Source organism: Gadus morhua, chromosome 7 (assembly GCF_902167405.1).
Source record: "Gadus morhua chromosome 7, gadMor3.0, whole genome shotgun sequence".
Classification (NCBI taxonomy): Eukaryota; Metazoa; Chordata; class Actinopteri; order Gadiformes; family Gadidae; genus Gadus; species Gadus morhua.
The window spans coordinates 18,423,441-18,446,228 of NC_044054.1; the positions used below are offsets into that span (position 1 = coordinate 18,423,441).

General features: G+C 43.8%; 3 protein-coding genes across 7 annotated transcripts in view; all 3 read right to left on the reverse strand.

Annotated features, from left to right (window-relative positions):
* Positions 1–8,609, reverse strand: part of abr (ABR activator of RhoGEF and GTPase) — a 110,578-nt gene extending 101,969 nt beyond the window's left edge. Inside the window, exon 1 of the mRNA XM_030362556.1 lies at positions 7,540–8,609. Within this exon, the coding sequence (XP_030218416.1) occupies positions 7,540–8,350 (811 nt within the window). The 5' untranslated portion in view covers positions 8,351–8,609. The remainder of the gene's footprint in view (positions 1–7,539) is intronic.
* A 1,134-nt stretch (positions 8,610–9,743) lies between these two features.
* Positions 9,744–15,399, reverse strand: aspa (aspartoacylase). The gene is made up of 6 exons (XM_030360574.1): positions 15,000–15,399; positions 13,194–13,389; positions 12,660–12,753; positions 12,417–12,524; positions 11,186–11,295; positions 9,744–10,920 (listed from the first exon to the last, which is right to left on the reverse strand). The coding sequence occupies exons 1-6, from the start codon at positions 15,239–15,241 to the stop codon at positions 10,729–10,731; spliced, it is 942 nt and encodes a 313-aa protein (XP_030216434.1). The 5' UTR covers positions 15,242–15,399; the 3' UTR covers positions 9,744–10,728.
* A 439-nt stretch (positions 15,400–15,838) lies between these two features.
* Positions 15,839–22,772, reverse strand: pho (phoenix). 5 transcript variants are annotated; one of them, XR_003977278.1, is made up of 6 exons: positions 22,337–22,772; positions 20,451–20,745; positions 20,215–20,345; positions 19,714–19,753; positions 16,295–19,554; positions 15,839–16,191 (listed from the first exon to the last, which is right to left on the reverse strand). XR_003977278.1 is itself a non-coding variant. In XM_030360569.1 (6 exons), the coding sequence occupies exons 1-6, from the start codon at positions 22,525–22,527 to the stop codon at positions 16,402–16,404; spliced, it is 3,651 nt and encodes a 1,216-aa protein (XP_030216429.1). In that variant the 5' UTR covers positions 22,528–22,772; the 3' UTR covers positions 15,839–16,401. The 5 variants fall into 5 exon arrangements, 4 of the variants coding, with proteins under 4 accessions (XP_030216429.1, XP_030216428.1, XP_030216431.1 ...); XM_030360569.1 differs by having other exon boundaries at positions 15,839–18,015; positions 18,175–19,554; XM_030360568.1 differs by having other exon boundaries at positions 15,839–19,554.
* Positions 22,773–22,788: the final 16 nt, after the last annotated feature.

Genomic DNA, 22,788 nt, shown 5'->3' on the forward strand with positions numbered 1-22,788 from the left:
TTGCATTAAACAAAACACGCACTCTCCAATCGTAAGGAAATTGATTTATGAGGGGAACAAGGAGTTTTCGTGTAAACCGGAACCGTTTTTCTCCAACCATTTTGCAACAATAAAACTCCCGAACAATTGAAAGAGATAATAAAGATTCACTGCCATCTAAAACCACAAGTCGCTATGGGAACCTTTACCCGCAAGCAGGAAGAGTGCACTCCCCACAAGGATGTGCAGAAACATTAGGGTGGGGAGGGGGCGATGCAGGGAATCAATGTTCCGAGACTGTTTCACAGCATGGCTGAGTATACCCACCTCTAGCCAGCAACAGATATCTGCACTGCCTCTCTATTAGAGCACGCAAGACAGGAGTGAGAATGGTACTGGCCTGGCCTGACGATAAACTGTACCCCCTGCAAACCCAGCACACACACACACACACACACACACACACACACACACACACACACACACACACACACACACACACACACACACAACCACACACACACACACACACACACACACACACACACACACACACCTCTCCACCTTCTTAACGTTTTGGGAGCACTCAATGACCATGCTCTGGGTGTATGGCAGAGCAGACTTTGTTAAACCATGAGCTGCCCTGCAACATGGCTTAGCTGTTCCTTAAACAGTCTGACTGGAGCTTGTTTATAAAAAGGTTTAGGTTATTTTGCAGGGCAACTCGGATGAAATCAATACACACTTATGTCTACGCGGGCATTAATATTGCATTGGAAGGATATTGAAAGGACGATGAGTTATTGTAATGGGGAGACCGGTGTAGATGGCAGTAGGGTAGGAGTCATCAGGGGGACGTACATCAAGGTAATTATTGAGAAAGGATGCATCGAGGCCACGAGTCAGCCCGTCATGAATAACAAAAGGTGGACACACACACACACACACACACACACACACACACACACACACACACACACACACACACACACACACACACACACACACACACACACACACACACACACACACACACACACACACTCATAGAGAAAGTGAATCATTACTAGCGTTGCTCCAGTGGCCCAGTGACTTGGTTTGTTGGAGTGTACGCATGACCATATTAGAAAGATAAGCACAGCAAGCTGACTGGTTGATAATGAGGCTGGATATGTTTATTTCCCTTTTGTTGACAGATTTACGAGATACCCGCTAAACAAGGTTCTCCCCGCTGACAAACATTTGTTGAAACTAGGCTTTATCTGGCCTCATTTATTTATCTTGAGGATTGAAGAGAACAGGAAAACCACTACTTTCAGAAGCAAAAGGATTTGCATTCTGTATCACCTTGTAGCCTCATCCTGGCTCCCCTCCGAACTGTCTCACCACCATTCTGTACCATGCGTGCACAAAACCACCCTATCACACTGCAGTATCATCACCTCATACTCACAAAAAAACTCCCCCGAAATCGCCCCGCTACTCACTATTAACCAAACCCTAATTTCCCTTTAGGAGATGTCTACTTGAATTGCGACACAATGTTCTCCGCAAACTTTGAGATTTGAAAACTGGTCTCACATATCAGACATCAGATTAATATCCAAATCCTGATTGTAGACCAGATCAAATCTGGGTGAACTGGGACTTTTTTTGGAAGCCCTACGAAATTTAATTTCAGAATTCAATTATTATACCCAGAAGGCAGACAGTGACACACCACAAAGAAATCAACTTACTGGTAAAAAATTACAATTTTCGGAAACCGGTTTGAAACAACTGAATCTCAGGGACACAGTTCGGAAGCACTTGCTTTTAAGACTGTTCTTTGTTGAAGAACGGTATCATGGTCCAGTCAGTGACTCATCTTAATAGCTTTCTGGAGAATGGAGGGGAAAGCAAACAAGACAATCTTCCAAGATGTCCAGTCAATCCAACCCCCGTGTTTCACACTCCCACTAATGAATGAACCTTTTGATCCGTGGGGTTTGGCAGCCGAATTGCAGACCTCTATAAGAGTTCTCGGCCAATGACAGCTTCACGCGACACTATTGAGCATGACAGGCCAGGGCAAGGTAGTGTGACACACCCTACAAACAGGGTGTCGATGAGGAACAACAACCCTCTGGAGGTGTGGATAACAACTGTGATAATCTGGTCAAAGCATTAGAGTGTAAATGTTCGGATTCAGAGGTCTATGTGTGAAACTTCAAGCAACGGTAGTGGAAGAGATCTCCACCAACTGAAACAAGAGCACCAGTTCACACCTTCAACCCAATGCTACAGGTTCACACACACACACACACACACACACACACACACACACACACACACACACACACACACACACACACACACACACACACACACACACACACACACACACACACACACACACACACACACACACACACTTTATTACTGGACCAAAAACCCAACAACTGGTTTTTCTTTTTAGTCGAAAAGGTTACCATGGGCATTGATTAAGGTGACAAATGACCCTGCAGTAATCACTGGTATTAATCATTTCCATCTCCGATAGTGATGGAAACATGTCACCCGGGTGGAAATGCACCTTTTTGCCCCTTTTCCGGCCTGATGCTGTGACGCACGTTGAAGTATCAGACGTCAGCAGGAAGACAGGCATGCGGAATTAGGATCCACTGCCAACGGCCACTTTGGGGCCAAATTAGTCCCCACCAATTGGAAAAGAGACCAAATAATTATTAGATACGACGTATTTAGTAACCACCACTATATTTCCACTAGCTTCTGTGCCGCTTTTAAACTGTTTTTCTTCCAATGCGTTAGTGACAAAGAATGTGTCAGGGAAACACCAGAATACAAAATCCTAGAAAGGTCACAATTGAATACTGGCAATATAACAGAAGTCAGAATCGCAAATTGGGGTTGAAAAAGGGAATTTTAGTAAGGTGGGGGGGAGAGGGGGAATGCACACATTCCCATTAATGGTGAATTCCCCTTCGTTGTGAACTTCTCCACTGACATCAAGCTAGATGCAGCTCTTCGGCTCCACCCCTTGTGTGCATCCACATCCTGTCTCATCATGCATTGCACGCTCACCTTCACGCCAACGTAGTCTAAACAAGCTACACACCGGCTGCTCAAATGTGTGATAAAACGAATCGCGTCATGGATTCTTTACATTACACGGTGAACTTGGGGCTCCGCATGGTGTTGGGGGGGACAAACATTGAAGCTGACTCACCTTATTTCGTTGGTAGGGGAGATCATTTGCTTATTATTTTTATAATGCGATTACTAAAACAGTTACTTTACACTACCTAGTATGATTTTGCAAAGTAAACACAGAGCAACATAAAATGTAAAAAAATATATATATTCATTCTTCCATCAAGCAATGTAACTCCTCAAAACAGCCTACAGCATACTTTGAGATTGCTTAATATTAATAATGAATTGTTATGTGGTCACAGGGTGCTTTTTAGTGTATATATGTGTTGCTCGGGAAGACCTGTCAGGCTGAAAACAGCTAACTCCAACCCTGTTTTGGGTGGGGCCATTCGCTTTGGAACGAGAGGAGATTCAATACAGCCCATCACCTAGGGATACATGGAGGACTCCAGTCTCCAGCTGAGATGGTTATTAAAACAAAATACCTCAATTAAAAAAGAAGCAGGTGACACACAGTCAGGACACTGGAATGATTAAGAGCTTGTGCTGTGACACACACACACACACACACTCACTCACAAACTTGTACGCAGACACACAGACACACACACACGTCTTTAAAAAACAAAGCTAAAATATGAATTCCATAATAGCAACATCTTAAATAGGCTATGAGGAAGAATGCTGCCCCCCCCCCCCCCCAAAACCTGCTGAGGATTACGAGCCTGGACTAGCCCTGACGTTTCAACAGAACTGGGACTGGTTAAGAGTCTGAGAGGGAGAATGAGTGTGAGTGTGTAGAATTTCTCTCTCGGGTGACAAAGACACGTCTGTTTTGGCTTTGTCTTCCAAGGCCAAACTGTGAATGTTGAATGCCCGACCCTCATCAAAAAACCAAAGCCTTTCTGGTAAAGACAAAAAACTATGAATCATAGGACGTCTGAAGTAATGGGCAATGGAGGAAGGAAAAACGTACAGCCTCTGACACATCTGTGATGATGTCACCAGGACATGGGTGTTGTGCAAAGCCTAAAGCCAACATATTAGAGACGTTTTCCTTACTGGAAAGTTGTTCACTCGTGGCGGTTTGTGAAACCCGCCAGGGATACTGCGAGCTACAATGTTTAAATTCTTTACAGACAACAAACATTTGATAAGCTGAGATAGTTTAACCATAGCTGTTGTGTGTGGGCTGGCACCCTAATTCAATATCAACAGTTCCACTGAATGACTAGATTACAACCTTTTGTCTTGGAATTTAGACCGACATACTACAACTAAATAAAAGATAAGGTCCGAAAGGCTTTTGGACTAATGCAGTGCCTAGCGCAGATGTTACTGACAACGGTCATCGTTTTTTCGGGTTAGTACCTTCCAAATGTCAAACAGGAAGCAGTATTGAGAGGAGAGCCCTTACCGGCACTCGTGTGTAGGAGGGAACACCTTTTATATGACCCCCTCCGGGAGCGGATTGGAAAATATACCAACACACACATACATACACACACACACACCCCTCACACACACACACACACAGGCATACCACTCGTACTTTGTCACTGATCAAACAACGACTTGGTGAAATATTGGATGCGAGTGGTGTTAAAACTAAAACAGGTTTCAGGAGGAGGTGGTGAGAGCACTCTCAGTGATAAGACTAGACGTAGGCGTGAGCGTATTCCTTCCGATGAATGCGATGCGGTATTACTTACCCCATTCTAAACCCACTACTTTGGCGAGGCTACTGGAGGGATGAGAACTGCTGCATCACTGAGCTTAACCAAATCTTACCGGGGAAAAAAGACATTGAAGACCAACCGGGCATTTGAGGTTTAAATTACATTGTAATAAAGTGATGTTTCAAACACCAAGGTATTTTTTTGGTCATTTGTAGACTGTTGGTGATGTTTCCAGGTTAGAACTTGAAAATGCTATAGTTATTAAGTTCTAACCTGTAGATATCACCAACAGGCGACAATAACCAGACTGTTTCTTCAAGCAGTTAATGTGGGTAGGGGGAGGCCCCAAGTGCTTGAACACTGGTGAGGTGAATCACCCTGTTCCACATGATGACCACTTACCAGCACGTAGGAACACAGCCACCCCCTCCATTTTCATTCTTTGAACCACATGACCTTGTGCATTGACCCCTTCCCAACAGAGGCCGGTAGACAAAGGCGTGGGCAGGAAAAAGACCCCCTGTGTCAAAGTATGCCTGTCTGAGTATGTGACTGTTTGTTATGGGGAGGGATGCATGAACATGGCTACCGTTCCAAATATATATTCATTCTTCCATCAAGCAATGTAGCTCCTCAAAACAGCCTACAGCATACTTTGAGATTGCTTAACATTAAAAATGAATTGTTATGTGGTCACAGGGTGCATTTTAGTGTATATACATGTTGCTCCTGAAGACGTGTCAGGCTAAAAACAGCTAACTCCAACCCTGTTTTGGGTGGGGCCATTCGCTTTGCCACGAGAGGAGATTCAATACAGCCCATCACCTGGGGATACATGGAGGACTCCAGTCTCCAGCCGAGATGGTTATTAAAACAAAATACCTCAACTAAAAAGAAGCAGGTGACACACAGTCAGGACACTGGAATGATTAAGAGCTCGTGCTGTGACACACACATACACAGACACACACTCAATCAAAAACCTGTACGCACAGACATACACACACACACACATCTTTAAAAAACAAAGCTAAAATATGAATTCCTGAATAGCAGCATTTTAAATAGGCTATGAGGAAGAATGCTGCCCCTCCCCACCATGAACATGAACATGGCTACCGTTCCAGCAGGGGTAAATCTCAAGGGGAATCTGATTGATCTGGGAGGGTCTCTGTCGGTCCCCTGTTCTTCTCATTGTGTTGGATCACAATCCACAATCCAAACCTCATTATCCTTCTGGACAACAGCAGAGAAAGCTCATTAAGAGACTTCCACTCTGTCCGGCCTGTTGCTGAGCATGCAAAAGGGATTCTCGGAATACAACAAGAGTCTGACGGCGGAGTGGGGGGGGGGGGGGGGGGGGGGGGGGACTCCTGTATTACATGAACGAACTAACAAGCTGATTTGAAGAAAAATATACAACAAACCCCATGAGATAAACACTGCTGTCACACTTTGCTTAATCATAATGGACAGCATCAGGGAAGTCAATTTCCCACACAATGACACATTACTAGCTTAGTTGTACCAATATATGAGGGGCTGAATGCAGCTTTCAGCCGAGAGACATCCTCATTTCAGCCTCTCCTAAACCCTGTTCCAAGGTTGTGCTGCCACAGTAAAGGTTACCAGAGCAACAGAAGAGGCCAGCGGCGCCAGAGAATACCTGGATGTCGTCTGATTTTGTCCAAACAGTTGGCTATGAATGAGTGCTGGTAATAACACATTATGTCTAGTTGCTGGACACCATCACATCAATATCAAACAGTAATGATCATGTTCACGGTGATGTCCACCACATTATATTAGCACTTTACGACATAATTGTATTTCTAATATTGACTGTGATGCGTGGTACTGGGTACGATGACCAATTCATTTTCATCTCATCTCTTCCTTGCTAGGTCTGGCACGAAACCTAACCATGCGTATGGAAGCTTAGTGTGAATGTCTCTGCGTGTGAATGAGGTTGAGTCACTAAACGGTCACAGAAATCCAATGTAGCTAAAAGAGGAAGTCTGTAAGAAGAGTAACATGTCTAGCAATTGGGCAGTGTTGGAAATGACAGGGCAGGATAATATACTGTTTGCACAACATGTATATGCACAAGATGCTGTTGATACAACTAAAACAAATGGACTATAAACACACACAACTGTAACTATTTCCAAATTAACGTTTATTCAGCGTGACGCATCTGTTTCATGCCTAAACCTCAAATGCAGCCCTTATGGAAGTGAAACCGACCGATTGCAGGCATTAGTGCTACTTACCCTGAAAGAAAACTACCCTGCTGTCTATCCTGCCGTAGCATCATAACGCAACTCACGCCCTGCAAAACGGGCATTGCTGTCTCTGCCTACTGTTTTATGTTTATTTTCCAAACCCTAACGGCTTTGATGTTTGTTTCATGGTGTTATGATTTTAAGATGATGTGCAACATTTTGATGAGGCATTGGAGACGGTTTTTATGCATACATGATAGTGAATGTAAACAACACATTGTCTGTATGCCTCCTGAAAAGTTGACTAATTTGTCATGTCATAGGGTAGTAGGCATGCACATCTGCATTAACGAATTCAAGATCTTCTGGAATCAAACAGCACATAGTTGTGTGATGTACACATGAACTGTCAATCACTGTGCCACTGTCAATCACAGTGCCCCTGTCAATCACAGTGCCCCTTTCAATCACAGTGCCACGTTGGAAAGGCTGACCATTACCTGCAGAGGAGGAGTCATCGTGCTCGGAGCTCAGATAGCCGTCACTGCGTCTGTCCGGGGTGCTGCTTCCAGAGCCGCGGGACGGTCTGCGGGGAACCTGCATCAATGACGGCGACAGCCTCCCGTCGTCGCTGGAGTCGCCGTCCCTACTCTGGCGGAATGGACACAAGGCGTCCCGGAGGCCGTCCTTCACCGCAGCCTTCGGTCCCAATAGGTTACACTTGACAAATTTCTCATTCATTTCCAAATCTTCATACTCGTGGTCACTTTCCTGCTGGTGGTCAATGGTGGCGGGCTTACATATGCCAACGCCGTTTCCATCCACCTGAGAGACAACGGTGAGGATCGGGTTCCCTTTCGGCATGCTGGACGTCCTCGGCGGCACCGGGATAGGTTTACCCGCCTTGCGGTTCACCTTGCTCACGGAGCTGATCGGGCTGATAAAATTCCCCTGTGGGTCTCCAACGCCTTTGTCCCCTTGTTGCGACTGAAGTTTCCCACTCACGGGCTTTAAACCCTCCGGAGGAGCCTTCCCCATCTTGCTCTTAAACCCAGTGTCAGCATTAAAGTTTTCATCTTTACGATCAAACCTTCCCTTGTCGTAACTTCTCTTCTGCCGCGCTATGGTGGTCTGTAGGTAGATCACCTTGAATTTTTCCTCTGAAAGTGCACTCTGGAGCTTTTTGAGGTTGGCTTTGCAATTCTCCAGCTCCGTCTCGACGTCCTCCAGTGAAATTAAATCCATACGAGGAACATCTCCGTCGGGAAATTCATTCCGCCAGTGCTTTTCGAACTCTTCTTGTTCCCACATCGTCCACGCTGATCTCCGCAGCACCCCTACTCCGTGAATGGTTCGAACCCGTCTCTACCCCCCCACTCCGTCCGTCACTTGCTCCTCTGTGACATGTGTACGGTTCAAAACGTCAATTTAATCAACAAAGAGAGTGCACAACCGTCTCACGCAAACGAAGTAGTAGAAGAATACACACCACACAGGACAACTGTTTGCACCACCTTCACTCAACCAACTGCCAAAAAAGTTGGAGTCTTCCGGTATTGAGGTGCTGATGACGTAGAACCAGTTGAAGATCCGATGAACGGGGATGGCGCAGCAGTGATCGATGTCTGATGGTAGGGGTGTCAATGTCGTGTCTATATCGCCCAAAGCTTGTTCGTACATGTGAGGCTTTTCATAGAGCCTACAACCAGTTTTTCTCGCTCCCCCTTGATGTTGTAAAACAATATATTTTGCTTAAAAAATGTATTACACGTGACATGATAAATTATTTTAATCCATAGTAGGCTATGCTGACACACACACACACACACACACACACACACACACACACACACACACACACACACACACACACACGCACGCACACGCACGCACGCGCACGCGCGCGCACACGCACAGACACAAAATTAAAAGAAGAATACAACACATTAACGACAAATTCATTCAACTAAAACCTCCGTCAGCCAGTACAACGTAATGCTATATGATATGAGGAGAGGACAAAATACATCCCTCTGGGAGAGAGAGAGAGAGAGAGAGAGAGAGAGAGAGAGAGAGAGAGAGAGAGAGAGAGAGAGAGAGAGACTAAAATATGGTGAGGTGATGATGCTTGATGATACGCTGAGTACCCTGTTGGATCCTCTCCAAGACCTGAAGGATTCACCCACTTCCACCAAGCGCCCTCTGGCCAGAGCAAACTCATCGATCCGCATGATGTTACCAAGCCCTGATTGGGTTACAGCAATTAAGGGAGAGATGGCGCCACGCAACCAACCTGCAGCTCCTGAGACTCCTGTAATCGTACTACAAACCATCACACACCCCTGACGTCAAAGGATAATGACGATCGATGTTCGATCCGCAAACATCTAGAGAAGCTTGTCGAACTTTAGCAACTTCAACATGCCTTCATATTAAAATTGATATATTGATAAATCCACACTGTAGGACTACCAGCCAAAGATACCAGTTTATGTTTAAAATTTACTATCTATGTGTCACTGTATGGATTTGAGGTCTTCGCTTCTATTCTGCAATGTAAAGTGGAGTCTATTGAGAAAAGCATTGTATAGACTAGAGCAATTGTAACGCCGACTGAATTCATTGTATTAGTGGGAGTGTGTTGCCCTCTTGTGGCTATAGAAGAAATTATATATTCGCAAAACTGTCAAGATTTTTAGTCAAGTGTAGCATGTTTGATTTATTGATCATATCAAATTCAGGATTCAGAAAAGTTAGAATATTTAAAAGGCATATTACTCAAAGTAATGCCTACAGAAAATAGATTTACTACTAAATTACATTGAAAATCTTCAACAGACAACAGACAACACAGGAAAAACATATTAGGTCAAAAATTACATACATCTTCCCTGTTTAACATCCAATACACTAGTATTTCAAAATAACAAACATCATAAAAATATGGTATAGAATTGTGCATCCCAGTTGCTCACTGAAATAAACATATACTTTACAAATGGTTACAACATACGACACTATACTAACACATTTAAATCTCTATTAAGGCAACAATAGGATAGAACCATAGATGCAAACCCTGGGGTTATCTTTTGGAGGTTTAAAAGTTGCTATTGCAGTTGAAGGCCACAAAAACGTACCAATTTCGAGTTCACACTTTTAAGCCAGTGGTCAAAATGTAGGTTCACAAATGGCCTTCCTGAGCAGTTATGGAAATAAAGCATTAATATAAATTAGAAATAGATCAGCGGCAGTGTATGATTACTCAGTCATTCATCACAATGACAATGGCGAAAGAATTTGACACTAATCACTTTTTCTAAAATGGAAATCATGTGCAAATAACAATAGTAGCATAAATAGTTACCACGACAATGTAGTCTGAACTTCAAACCCTTTTACAAAAGGACCTAATCAACACTCCCTCGGGTTTGTTGCATAGTTAATTAGTGCTCTTTGCAAGAAATGCATAGCAAAATTAGACAGGAGCGATGAAACTTTTCTGTCAAGATTATAACGATGAAAAACACACAGACACACACACACACATATATCATTTAAAAAAAAAAAAAAGGAGGAAATAAAACATTTAAAATCAAAAAATTATTGCTTAGTATATTTCAAATCTCCAAACGCCAAAGTTTTCATGCTGCCTCAATCCGATTAGCATGAAACCACAGGTTTTTCTTTTACACTTTTCTGATGGCGTTGGCGGCCAACGTTTCTCTTCTCGTGGTCACGAAGGCCTGCTGCTTCTCATAATAAGCCGCCTCATTGATGAAGGTGGGGTACACGGCGCCCGCCCCCTCGTAGGGAATGGTCTTGCCGTCAAAGGTTTGGAACATTGGGTCGCCCGGGGTCAGAGGCTCCCAGTCACAGTCCTGGAACCGCCGCGGCAGAGGAAATAAACAAGAGAGAGGACAATTAACCAATTTGTTGGATAAACAACCTGCTAGCGCACACATTCTCCCAGCCACTCATAGACTTCCTCCTCCAGAGTCATGAAAGCTAGTATGGGAACTGTGAGTTCACCATTACTCATTAATGGCAGGTGTTTGTTAACAAGTGATTGTAATCCGCTTTGGATGAAAAGCTGAACGACACAGTAGTTAATAGTATGTGACGGTGTCGGGGGGGGTTATTTACCTGTAGATTGGGGTGAACCATGGCGATAATGTTGCCATTGGCGTCTCTGGGGTAATCCATCCTTTCAGAGACTTTGAAGACATCTACTGTGCACGGAGGGAATTCAACACCTGAAAAAACAAACACACGATATTCTTTATTTTTCTCAATGATATATATATAGCTGAAGATGGTATAAATTACATAAATAATAATAATAATAATAATAATAATGGATTTTATTTATGGGCGCCTTTCTTGACACTCAAGGTCACCGTACAAAATCAAACATTCATAAATTATTACAAAATTACTAGTAAAAATAATCTTTTCATTGCACTATACTCCCTCTCTTTAAGAGACATTTAATAAGCTTTTTGGGACTTTTCAGAACTCCATTCACAAATATTGTTAATGTATTGAAGAGATGCTAGCATCCCCTCAAGACAAAGAAGGCACAAAGCTCCAAAATGCTTCTAATGAATCATAATATACCAATCACAAAATCCATCAAGAAATAGCCTAAAGGATTAACTGCAGAATCTACTTATCGGCCGATATTTAGCAGTCATTTTGACCAGAAAACAAAGCCGGGGATGTATTTTCCCAGCATAGCCGATAATAAACATCCCACAGAACAAAACGAGTTGTTCCTTCAAAGGCGAGAACAGGAGAAGCAATTCATGAAGTTAGAACAGCCTGTTTAGCAGCTCCAGCATGGTGCGCTCTCACAACAGCAGATTAGCAAAGCGTTGGCAGCAGGCCAGCCCCAACGACATGGAAACGAACCAAGTCCGAACAAACTTGCTTTTCAGCAGCCGCTCATCTAAAGGAAAGGGCCTAACGTGACTGTTGTTTGGAGCAGAGCACGCAGAATAGAACTACCTAGGAGTTTCAAGCATTGTTCTACTTTTTGTCTCTTTTTGTTTTGATGCAGGGAAGCAAACGGGGAAGCGGTAATGCAGAATACAAATAAAATGCAGATCATTTTGGAAAGCATGATCTGCTTTCCAAAGCAGCTTAGGTGGCTTTTGGCGTCAGACAATTTTATTTCTGGCCCACCGCTCCGTTCTTGCAAGAAGAGGGGACTTTTACAAATTAGATTAAAAATTATATATTTTGTCATCTTCAGACGTTTATATTTCCTGCCAACAACTCCTGCCTGTCTGTTCTTGCAAGACATAAGACAATGTTTAGCAATATCGCCGCGTGGCTCCCGCCATTGTGGGCAAGCACAGACAGCCACCTTTACCTTCATTAAATAATTCAATAAAGTCCAGGGCATGTTTCAATATGATCCTCATGGCTTCAAAGATGTTGCTCCTCAGAACACCTTGAGGTTGAGGGCCTACCTCCAAACCTGTAACAAAAAAACAAACACACATTAGCATGGGTATATACTTTAAGGTGACACGGGGAGACGATCCATGGTGTCACGATGCAGGGTCCCCAAGGTTAAAGGAGGTGTCGGGGTGCCCTTCTACTAAGCACTCACCGACAGAGTGTTTGGCCACAGATCGGGCTGTGGCGTACTTCAGGCCCGGGTCTTCGTTCAGCAGTACGGGACAGCTGTCTGGTGCGATGGCCTTCTGCAGGACAAAACCAAAACAGGTATTCTCAACTATTTAACTATTAACTGTTTATATGGAGGGCTGTGGTGGGTGTGACTGATAGTACTGTTTCTTAGTTGTTTCCCTAAGGTTGCCTTTACTGTTTGTTCTCATATTTCTCAAGGACATAAGACTTGCCAGAAAATGTATTATTTTTAGGGTTTTTGGATGGTTGACCCTTTCAGCTAATGCATCAGTTGCTTTAGCACACAAGTCGGCCGATGATTATGTAAGAAGCCCTGAGTCACTTAGGCTTTCTTAAGCAACTCCCATTTTGGAGAACATTCAGTCATTTATGAACAGAAAGTCAAGCTTCATTACCCACTGTAGACTGAAACGCCCACATCAAACCGATCTCAGGTACAGACACTGATTGCAGAAGCAGTTAATGCTAGTTAATATTAACCCATAATGGTCACCTTGATGTAGTTCATCATCTGCAGGTTGAAGTGGTCTTTGGAGCTTTCCAGTATGAGCGTACAGCCCATGTTGGAGGTGGTGTTGTGGAGGTCAAAGATCACATCGTAGGCCTCCGAGCTTCCTTTAGGTCCGAACAGCCTGTTAATTTCCTGGGCTCTTTGCACCTCGTAGGGCAAATCCTTCCCATTTGGGGCGCTGGGTAGAATATAAATAACTAGTTGAGCAATTGTTTATAATGTCAATTTAACCAATAAACAAAGCTTATCAGCTTACTGTGAACGGGCAAAGAGCGAGTAACTGAGTGTCAATGATTGGTACAAGGTTATCTAGTCTAAAAGAATAGGCTTTACAAGCACCAGTTTAGGCTACAACCAAAAAGTAAGAGTTACAGATTCCTAACAAAGAGCTACCCAGTAGAAAAAAACCAGAATTATCGATCTTCTTCTAGCTCTAATAATAAACCTTCAAACCTAAAAGGGAAAAAAGCTGGAGAATTATCATGAAAGCAAATGTAGTGACTAATCCAATAGTAGGCTATGCCTACTGTAAGAAAAATAATGGCGAATAATGAGGCTCTGCATTATGGAACAGCGTGTATTTCGACCTGAAGAAATAAAATCCGCATGACGATTTCGAAATGTCTTAGGTCTTAAAAAAGACACGGATAAGGAAAAAAAAACAAAAAAATCAAAAGACAAAAGTAGCCTGGTAGCTTCCCTAAAACGGGACACATTGTTCCAGCGTCTCCCACACCTGGTTTCCCCTCAATATCTGGTATTTTCTAGCTTGGGCTTTGTCAACGTGCACTGCACTCAATAGCATAATTTAAATTGGAATTATTATTGGCTAATTCATGCCAATCAAACAAACAAAAGATATTAAAATGCACGCGCGCGCACACACACACACACACACACACACACACACACACACACACACACACACACACACACACACACACACACACACACACACACACACACACACGTGCGGGCAGACTCACGTGAGAAAAACACGCTCAAGGAACAGTGTTATGGATAAAGGGCACAGGGTATTAATCTATTTTTAATACCAGCAGGACTGTTTTGATGTTGCTAATCTCCCGAGTCAGCCACCATTTCCCAACAGTTGGACGCTGAAGCGTGTGCCTCATTCCGAATAATCTTCTTAGAGATCCAATAAACGGGACAGCTGTAGCCCCAAAGACATCCTAAAAATATCAACGATTAAAACAACGTCCGTCAAAATGGAGTGGACCGTTAGGATGCAGTGTATGATTGACATGTTTGTTTGTGTGTCAGGCTGTTTTATTTACGCTCTACTTCACGAGAACGATGGAAAAGTCATCCGTCATTTGAAACTCAGTCCTATTCTGCTCACGTTTTTGGCCTGGCTCCGAACTGGCTCGGCTCAGCTGTTCGGATGGAACCGGAGCTGTAGCGCTGGTCGGGGGGTACTAGGCCGCCTGATAATGCTTTTTGAATGAATCATGTAATAAAACCCATACAAAACATAGAAATGGTCGTAGGACTATCTCAAACGCTATGGGCATTGCTGTTGAATAATAATGACAAGATCTATAACCTTTAGAGGACCTGGTTAAGCTGCTATTTTGACCACTCACATCTAACAAGGATTATCAATAGCACACACTAGTGTTTTCTGTGTGATTGTATGGATCAACTACGACGTTGTTTTGCCAAGGCAACCTGTCTGTAGGTAAACTACAGTATCGCAGGCACGAACATCCACTGGAGGTAACGATAGCCTAATAACGCAGTATCACTAGAATGTATCACGTTTACCTGAGATTCTCTGTTGTAAATGCCCGGTTGAGATCTGTATCCACGTATCTGGAGCATTTCTCCACTGCCTTTGGGTTGGTGATGAAGGGTTGCGTTTCGACCCCCTTCCTCTGTATCTCTTCTCTGCTGTTCATCATCCATAGGTTTACAAGTGTCACTCCGGACATTTCATTTCCATGTGTGCCCCCGAATATAGCGACTCTTCTTGCCTCATTGAAGCTGGCCACGTTATTTGAAGACATGTTGCGGACAAAATAGTTCGTTGGTAAAATACAATTTAGTGGAACTCCCGCACTGGCGGAGTAAAAAGCTGTGCTGTCGTTTCTGAGACGCTACTGTGAGAGAAGTCCTACTATACACTTACATAATTCGGCCGCTGGGCTATTATGGCCACTCGTAGCACATAACACTGTGGTGCTCGGGATTGGAGCTGTGCTTTGGTGTACGCCCATTCCCTCTGTCCCGCCCCCTCTTTCCCATTCGCTGATGCATCCAAATAACACTGTTTAAATATTATGACAGCTGATATTGGCATTCTTGCCATCCTGTAGCTAATGTATCTTCATACAAAAAAATAATTGAAATTTCAATATCAAAAAAAATATTTCCTAATGTAATTAAACAAAAGTATCGATTGTCTTTTCGCTTCTAATATGAAAAAAATATTTAAATGCTCACCCTGACCTACTGATTCAGTTAGGTCTACCATTCAATTCTAGCATGATTTTGGTTTTTAAAAGGAAATGGACGTAGGCCTTAAATCCAAAGTGAAGCTTTTTGAAAAGTAGGCTGTAGCACATTGGTTAATGGCTGTGTAGTCTCAGAAAATATAAGAAAAATAAGACAAGAAATCTTTATTCTCCATTCAATTTTTCATAAAATGGAAATTTGTCGTCAGCAACCTGGCAACACATTAAAAATAGACGTTGCACAGTATAAAACACTACACAGCATAAATAAATACAGTACAGTAATAAATAGGCAGTACACAGTACATGGAATACATTTTCAGCAAATTATGTGAGAATACTCATGGTACTCGCATACGCATGGTCATTTCATTCACCTACCTACTTGACGTGCGCTCAAATATAGAGCTTTTATTCATTAAATAAAGCTGAAGGAATTCAATGAAAGGTTACCCTAAAATAAACATTTATAAAATAAAGACCTTTAGTGAGGAGCTCTGAATGTGACGCAAACATAAGAATCGAGTAGAGTCTTGACACTGCAAATAATAAAAAAAAAAGCAATACAAAGAAAGTGAACATTTAGTGAAGTGAGGAGCTCTGAATGTGACGCAAACATAAGAATCGAGTAGAGTCTTGAATTCACAAAACCAGAGCACATCACTCCACAAAGATGGGTCCATATTCTGGGAACAGAAACCAACATAAACCTCTCATGTCAATATTGGTTCTGTGTCGAGAAAGTCCTGCCCTTGATTAAAGAGAGGCTTCCTCTTGAGGGCCTTTTTCTTATAACGCCTGGGAGAACTTGATTCATGATGATTCTGTGTCCGGCTCTCTGGCGGCACGGCGTCTTGTGACGTAACCTCTGCCTCGTGACCCGAGTGCTGGGCCTCTATCGCCCCGGGGTCAGCGGCTGCCTCAATCCGGTCCATTACCCTCCCATCCTTCTTTTTGTTTTTCTTCTTTTTCAAACGAGATTCTGTTTCCGGGGTCCAGTGTGGCATCGGTTCAGTGGTGGTTCTTATGTTCTGTTCTGGCACGTCTGAGTCCCATGTCCCGACTCCGCTTGTATTCTTCTGGCTCTTCCTGCCCGTTTTCTTCTTCACGGTAGCGCCATCGTTAGGAATTGCCGCGTTGCCGGCTTGTGTGGCGTCTGTGTCCACTACGGATGAACATCGTCGGGGTGAGACGGCGACGGAGTCGGTCGGCGTGGTTACCCCCGATTCATCTCGTGCTTCAGCCGGGGTGCTCCCTTGAGAAGGGGGGCGAGTGTTCTTTTTACATTTCTTCTTCTTTATCAGTACAGTGGTCTCAATATCGCCTGGAGTCTCCCTATCCACCAACACAGGTAATTCTGACTCCCTGTCCGCCTTATCTTTCCTCTTCTTCTTCTTCTTCCTCACTGTGTCATTGCCAGTTTCTGCTGAGCTCCTAACATTCAGCACGCTGCCCTCACACTTTTTTTTCTTTTTTGTCTTGGCTATTAGAGACTCCATCAGTGTTTCACCATTTTCAACAGGTTCTGTGTCAACGTCACAAGTGCTGATTTTTTTTGTTTTGGGGGGATTTTCCATCGCGTCATCACTAAGGAACGAATGGTGCCGCTTCCTTGTTTTTTCACGCGCAGAAGTCAAGCCGCTGCCCCTGACTAGTGTGTCCTCACAGATTGCGCGTCGAGTTGTTTCAGACATTTTCTGCTTCCTGTGTTTCTTCCTCTGACATTCAACCTCTCCGTCTGCAGGGTGTTTGAAAGAGCAGTGCTCACCCTCCATGTTATCTCCCTCTGGGTTGGTTTCAGGGTCTTCACGGCAGGGGGCAATCTTGTCCTTTTTACTTTTCCCTTTTTTAAACCCTGCTGTAGTTTCAGCCAGAGTACTGGTCTCGTGAGTAGAAGCTGTGTCTGCAACGTTCAACTCTCCCTCTGTAACGACACCATTTGTCCTCGATTTCTTCTTCTTGCTCTTTTTCCTTGGTTTCAACATATCTTCTAACTGGTCACCTGCACAGTCTAAGCTATGGTTGCTGTTGATGGTCATGGTGGACTCTGATGTTCTCTTGGAAACATCAAAAGTCTCTAGAGCAGGGCAAGGCGCATCTAATGGAATGTTTATTTCCTCCCCTGATGCGACTTTACGTTTATTTTCCTTTTCCCTCTTTTTTGTTTTCCTGTGCTCCTCATCGTCACAGTTGTTGTTGTTGATGGTCATGCCTGAATCTGAGGTACCCTGTGAAACATCGGAAGGCTCTACAGCAGGGCAAGGACGGTCTAATGATACATTAATTTCCTCCTCCTCTGGGAATCTAGGTTTCTTTTCCTTTTTCCTCTTTTTTCTTTTCCTGTGCTCCTCATGGTCATCGTTGTTGTTGATGGTCATGGCCGACTCTGACGTTAGCTGTGAAATATCAGAAGTCTCTAAGGCAGGACAGGGTCCATCTAAAGACATGTTGATTTCCTCGTCCTCTGGGACTTTACATTTCTTTTCCTTTTTCCTTTTCCTGTGCTGATCGTCATCATCGTTGTTGGTGGTCATGGCTGACCCTGACTGTGAAATATCAGAAGTCTCTAAGGCAGGACATGGCCCCTCTAAAGACATGTGGATTTCCTCGTCCTCTGTTACTTTACGTTTCTTTTCCTTTTTCTTCTTCTTTCTTCTTGTGTGCTCCAAAACAACGTCATCGTTGTTGATGCCCATGGCGGACCCTAACGTTCTCTGTGAAAAATCGGAAGCCTCTGAAGTGTCATCCTCCAAAGCGACTCCCCTTTCTGCAGGGTGTTTGAAAGGGTTCCCACCCTCAGTGTACCCTGATGCTGGGATGGGTTCAGGGTCTTCTGAATCGGGGACCATCTTGTCCTTTTTCCTTCTTTGTTTTTTAAACCCTAGTGCGGTTGGTTCAGTCAGTGTACTGGTCTCGTCAGTAGAAGCTGTGTCCACAACGTTGACCTCTCCCTCTGTAATAACACCATCTGTATTCGGTTTCTTCTTCTTGCTTATTTTTTTCCTTCTCCATAGATCTTCAAACTGGTCCCCTAAGGGATTTAAGTTTTGGTCGTTGTTGATGATCATGTCGGAGCCCGACGTTGGCTGTGAAGCCTGGCCTGGCCCATCTAATGAAATGTTGTTTCCCTCTTCATCTGTGAATTTACCTCCCTTTTCTTTTTTCCTCCCTTTCCTTTTCCTATGCTGCTCATCAGTGTTGTTTTCATGTTCGTCGGGCACGCCAGGGGCGCACTCAACCGCTACCTCAACTCTCTCACTAATTATTTTCTTGCTCTCGTTAGTCTCACACGTCTTTGTTTTACTCAGATCAGGACTCCTACAAACGCTATCCCTCACCACATCGGGTTGTCTGTTGCCAGCACTGATGTTGTCACCTGTGCACGGCATTTCAGGAGGAGGGGTTACCTGTTGTACAGGTGTAACGTCTGAGGTGGGGTCCTTCTCCGAGATCTGCCCGCTGAACTCCTCTACCATGGCGCCATAGCCTGCTGCAGACTGAAAGCCTAGATGATCTTCGGGTTGGGATGACGCCGTGCTCCACTCCTCCCCTGGTGGAGCAGGGTGTGGTGAGGAACGGGGTCCGTTCTTGTCATGAGATCCGGTTCCATCGACGGGCTGAGCTCCAAGTCCTCTTACTCCTTTAGTTCGGGGACTCGTCCTTCTTAGCGTGGCACGAGAGCCCGTTCCATCGACAGGCTGAGTGCCAGGTCCTCTTGCTCTTTTAGCTCCGTCACCTGTTCTTCCAGTCTTGGCTTGAGATCCAGGTTCCTCAACAGGCCCAGTACAACGTCCCCTTACTCCTTTAGCTGGAGCAAGCCCCCGAGGGCACGGGCCTTTCCTCGATTTAACGAAGAAATCATTCGACTGCAAGATGTAAACATAAATATTAATTTTTAAGGTGCTGTTTAGATCAATAGGAGGGACCTCTCAATTGAATTAAAGGCCGTAGATCTAATGAAAAGGGATAGATCTCCCAAATAGACAACCGAAAGGTTTTTCTGCAACATTACTCTTGCTCCTTACCACAACTTTGATGCCTTCCTCATCCGATGTTTCGTTCCCCCTGTAAAAGAAAAAATCATGAAAAGGACAAGTATATTTCTTAACTTGATCTAGGAATTAACAGTGCTTCTATGCAATAGCAGAATATCTAGGGGGGAGGGTGAAGAGGCTGGGCCAAACACCAGAAAGTGAATCGGGATGACTTCTGCCTTGTTTCCTCCGATATTCTACCGAAGATAAGCTAATTTGCTCCGGTGGATGAAGCTTTCGCAAGTGTGTTTCTACGCTGTGTTGATTTGAAATCTTTACAGAAACTGAAAAAAATTCTAAGAATGTCAGTGTCCTAACAGGATGGTTTAGCTTGACTTCCCAACAGATTGGTGCTGGCTGGTGCAGTTTGTGTTTTCTGGTAACCATTCTGTACAGCGCCCTGCCTCCAGCAACAAGATTGGTCAAACAAATATGAAGCGAGTCTGCCATCAGACCTTATATTAAACAAGTAAATTATTTAGAAATACACACTCAGACAAGGGCGACAATGATTCATCCGCATCCATGTAAAGAGCCGGTAAACAAGTCGCTCGGACATATCGTTTTAGGTTAACTCTGTGCCACAACCGGATGCATTTGAAGAAGCCTCCGACAGCGGAGGTCTGTTGACAAAAATGAACAAAAACATTTGAAAAATAACCATGATAACAAACAACAGTGAACCAAACAATTTACATTTAAAATGGTGTTAAGGAGGGAAAACTTACCTTAACTTTAGCCTCTTGCTGGATGTTTGAAAAAGGTTTTATCTTCAATGAAGGCAAGATTGTATTGAAACTACTCCCTTCGAAGAAGGGGGAGCGAAATGCTTGGAATGCCCCCTTTTTCCTCCCCTTGAGATTCTTCCTCCTGGCAGAGGAGCGGGCTGGCTGAGAAATGGACGATGCACTTTCACCTCCACTTTCTTCACTGGCTGTTGTGGCTTCTGACCGTGTACTTCGACGATATCGGCGCGCCCGTGACACCGGGACTTGAGTAAGGATTGGATGTTCGATCGATTCACTGAAAAGACAAAGTGGTGAACTATTTACAAACATATATAGCACTCTGGGCCCAGTTTCCCGATAACGATGGATCTTCGCTCGTACGATCATTCTCACGATGGATCTTGCGAACCATCGTAAATTTCTTTGGAGCGTTTCCCGAAACTCCTCTTAACATGAACACGCATTCGCTGCACTCACGACGTTCGTAGGATTGTACCTGTCCACTGACACGGTGCTGAAACGGGCTATGACGCAGGGGGAGTAGCCGAAAAGAATAGAGTGCAATAATATGAATGCTAAAGATATTAAAACACAATTGATTAGGCCTAGGCCGACATATATATCAGTCCTAATCCTGAACACACTGTGCATACATTATTTCACGGCATTTCCCCTGAAATAATTCCATATTACAAAAATCCAAAATAGCTTGTGTGACAACTAGGGCTGGGGGTAAACGATTATTTATTAAACGATTAATCGGGCGATTATTTCATCTATTAGTCGACTAATCTAATGACTAATTGGATGATTATCTATTTCTGTTGCTCGATTAATAAAAACCATAATGTATCTCAAATAAATACCAAAAAATTCTTAATAATATACTTTATTTAACAACAGTTTTGCACAGCAAAAGACCTTCTGCTTTACACAAAATAAAATAAATAAAATAGTTTCACTGTTATACAAAATGAAAGGCCAGCCCGTTTACTCTTTCACAGTACCAACATAACTCTTGTTCAAAAAATTCAAAAGTTGTAGTGCAAAAAAAACACTGCAGCGCACAGTAGACATTCCTGAGTGTTCCTGTTTTCAGTGTAACAGTCCCAAAATAAATCTCTCCTGTACAAAAGATCAAAAAAATGCAGTGCAAAAACCAACACTGTGCAACCAGTGCACAGTACAGACATTCCTGGGTGTTTAAGGGTGCACTCACACAAGGCCATCTGGCCGTGGCCGTTTTCACACCTAACCGTGCTCAAATCTGCCAGTGTGAGTTCGGCCAGGCCAGGCCAGGCCAATTTGGCCACTTGGGAGAGGTGTGCTGCTACGGTACGGGCCGCTAGGGTACAGATGCTAATGAGCCGACACGCGCACACGCACGGCTACGCAACCTGAGCTGGATGACGTATAGTCCATGCGACGACCACGGACATAATAAAGGCGACGAGCCTTCTTTCCCATTAAACGGTAAACATATATCCAAATAAGCAGCAGACTCAGTAAAGTGCCAACTGTGTTCTCTGTGTTGTTGTCCATTGTCCACGAAAATCGTCGACGGAGAAATTTGACGTCGACGAATTTTTGACGTCGACGCGTCGCTACAGCTCTAATGAAATAGAACACGTTTCAAGCTACACAAGACCCAGACCCACATCCCCCCCCCTTCCCACACCCTAGACCCCGACACACACACACACACACACACACACACACACACACACACACACACACACACACACACACACACACACACACACACACACACACACACACACACACACAATGAGAGGGGAAAGTGAGAGCGAGATTTACCTCTATTTTTCTTATTAGGTTACTTACAGTTGTAATATAGTTTCTGTACTACATATAATTGATATTACCTGTCGGCGGCCGTGACCAGGGATTCTTCTGAAGAGTTACCAAGCATACATTGCGAAGCCTGAAAATATGTCGATATTTCCTTGATCGTTTCAGAAGTAGGGTTCTCAAGAATGACCGAAGAAGACTGACCCGGTGGCAGGTCGTCATCATCGCTTTGAGTGGATTCCACAACCTTAGTAGTATCTTCCATCGTCTGGCAAATTATAAATGACAAATGAGAGAACTGTAGAAGATGTAATACGGTTTATCGCAAGAAAAACAGTTTCGCCTGTGTATTTTGGTCCGCTCCTGGTTGCTGTAATAGAAAATGATCAACCATAGCAGACATAAATAACATACTTATGTGCCTAAATTAAGGATTACTTGAGGTTATCCTCCTTGATGCAACTGTCAACACAACACACGGAAACCCATGCGGTAAGTTAACCAGGAAGTGAAATATGAAGTAGGT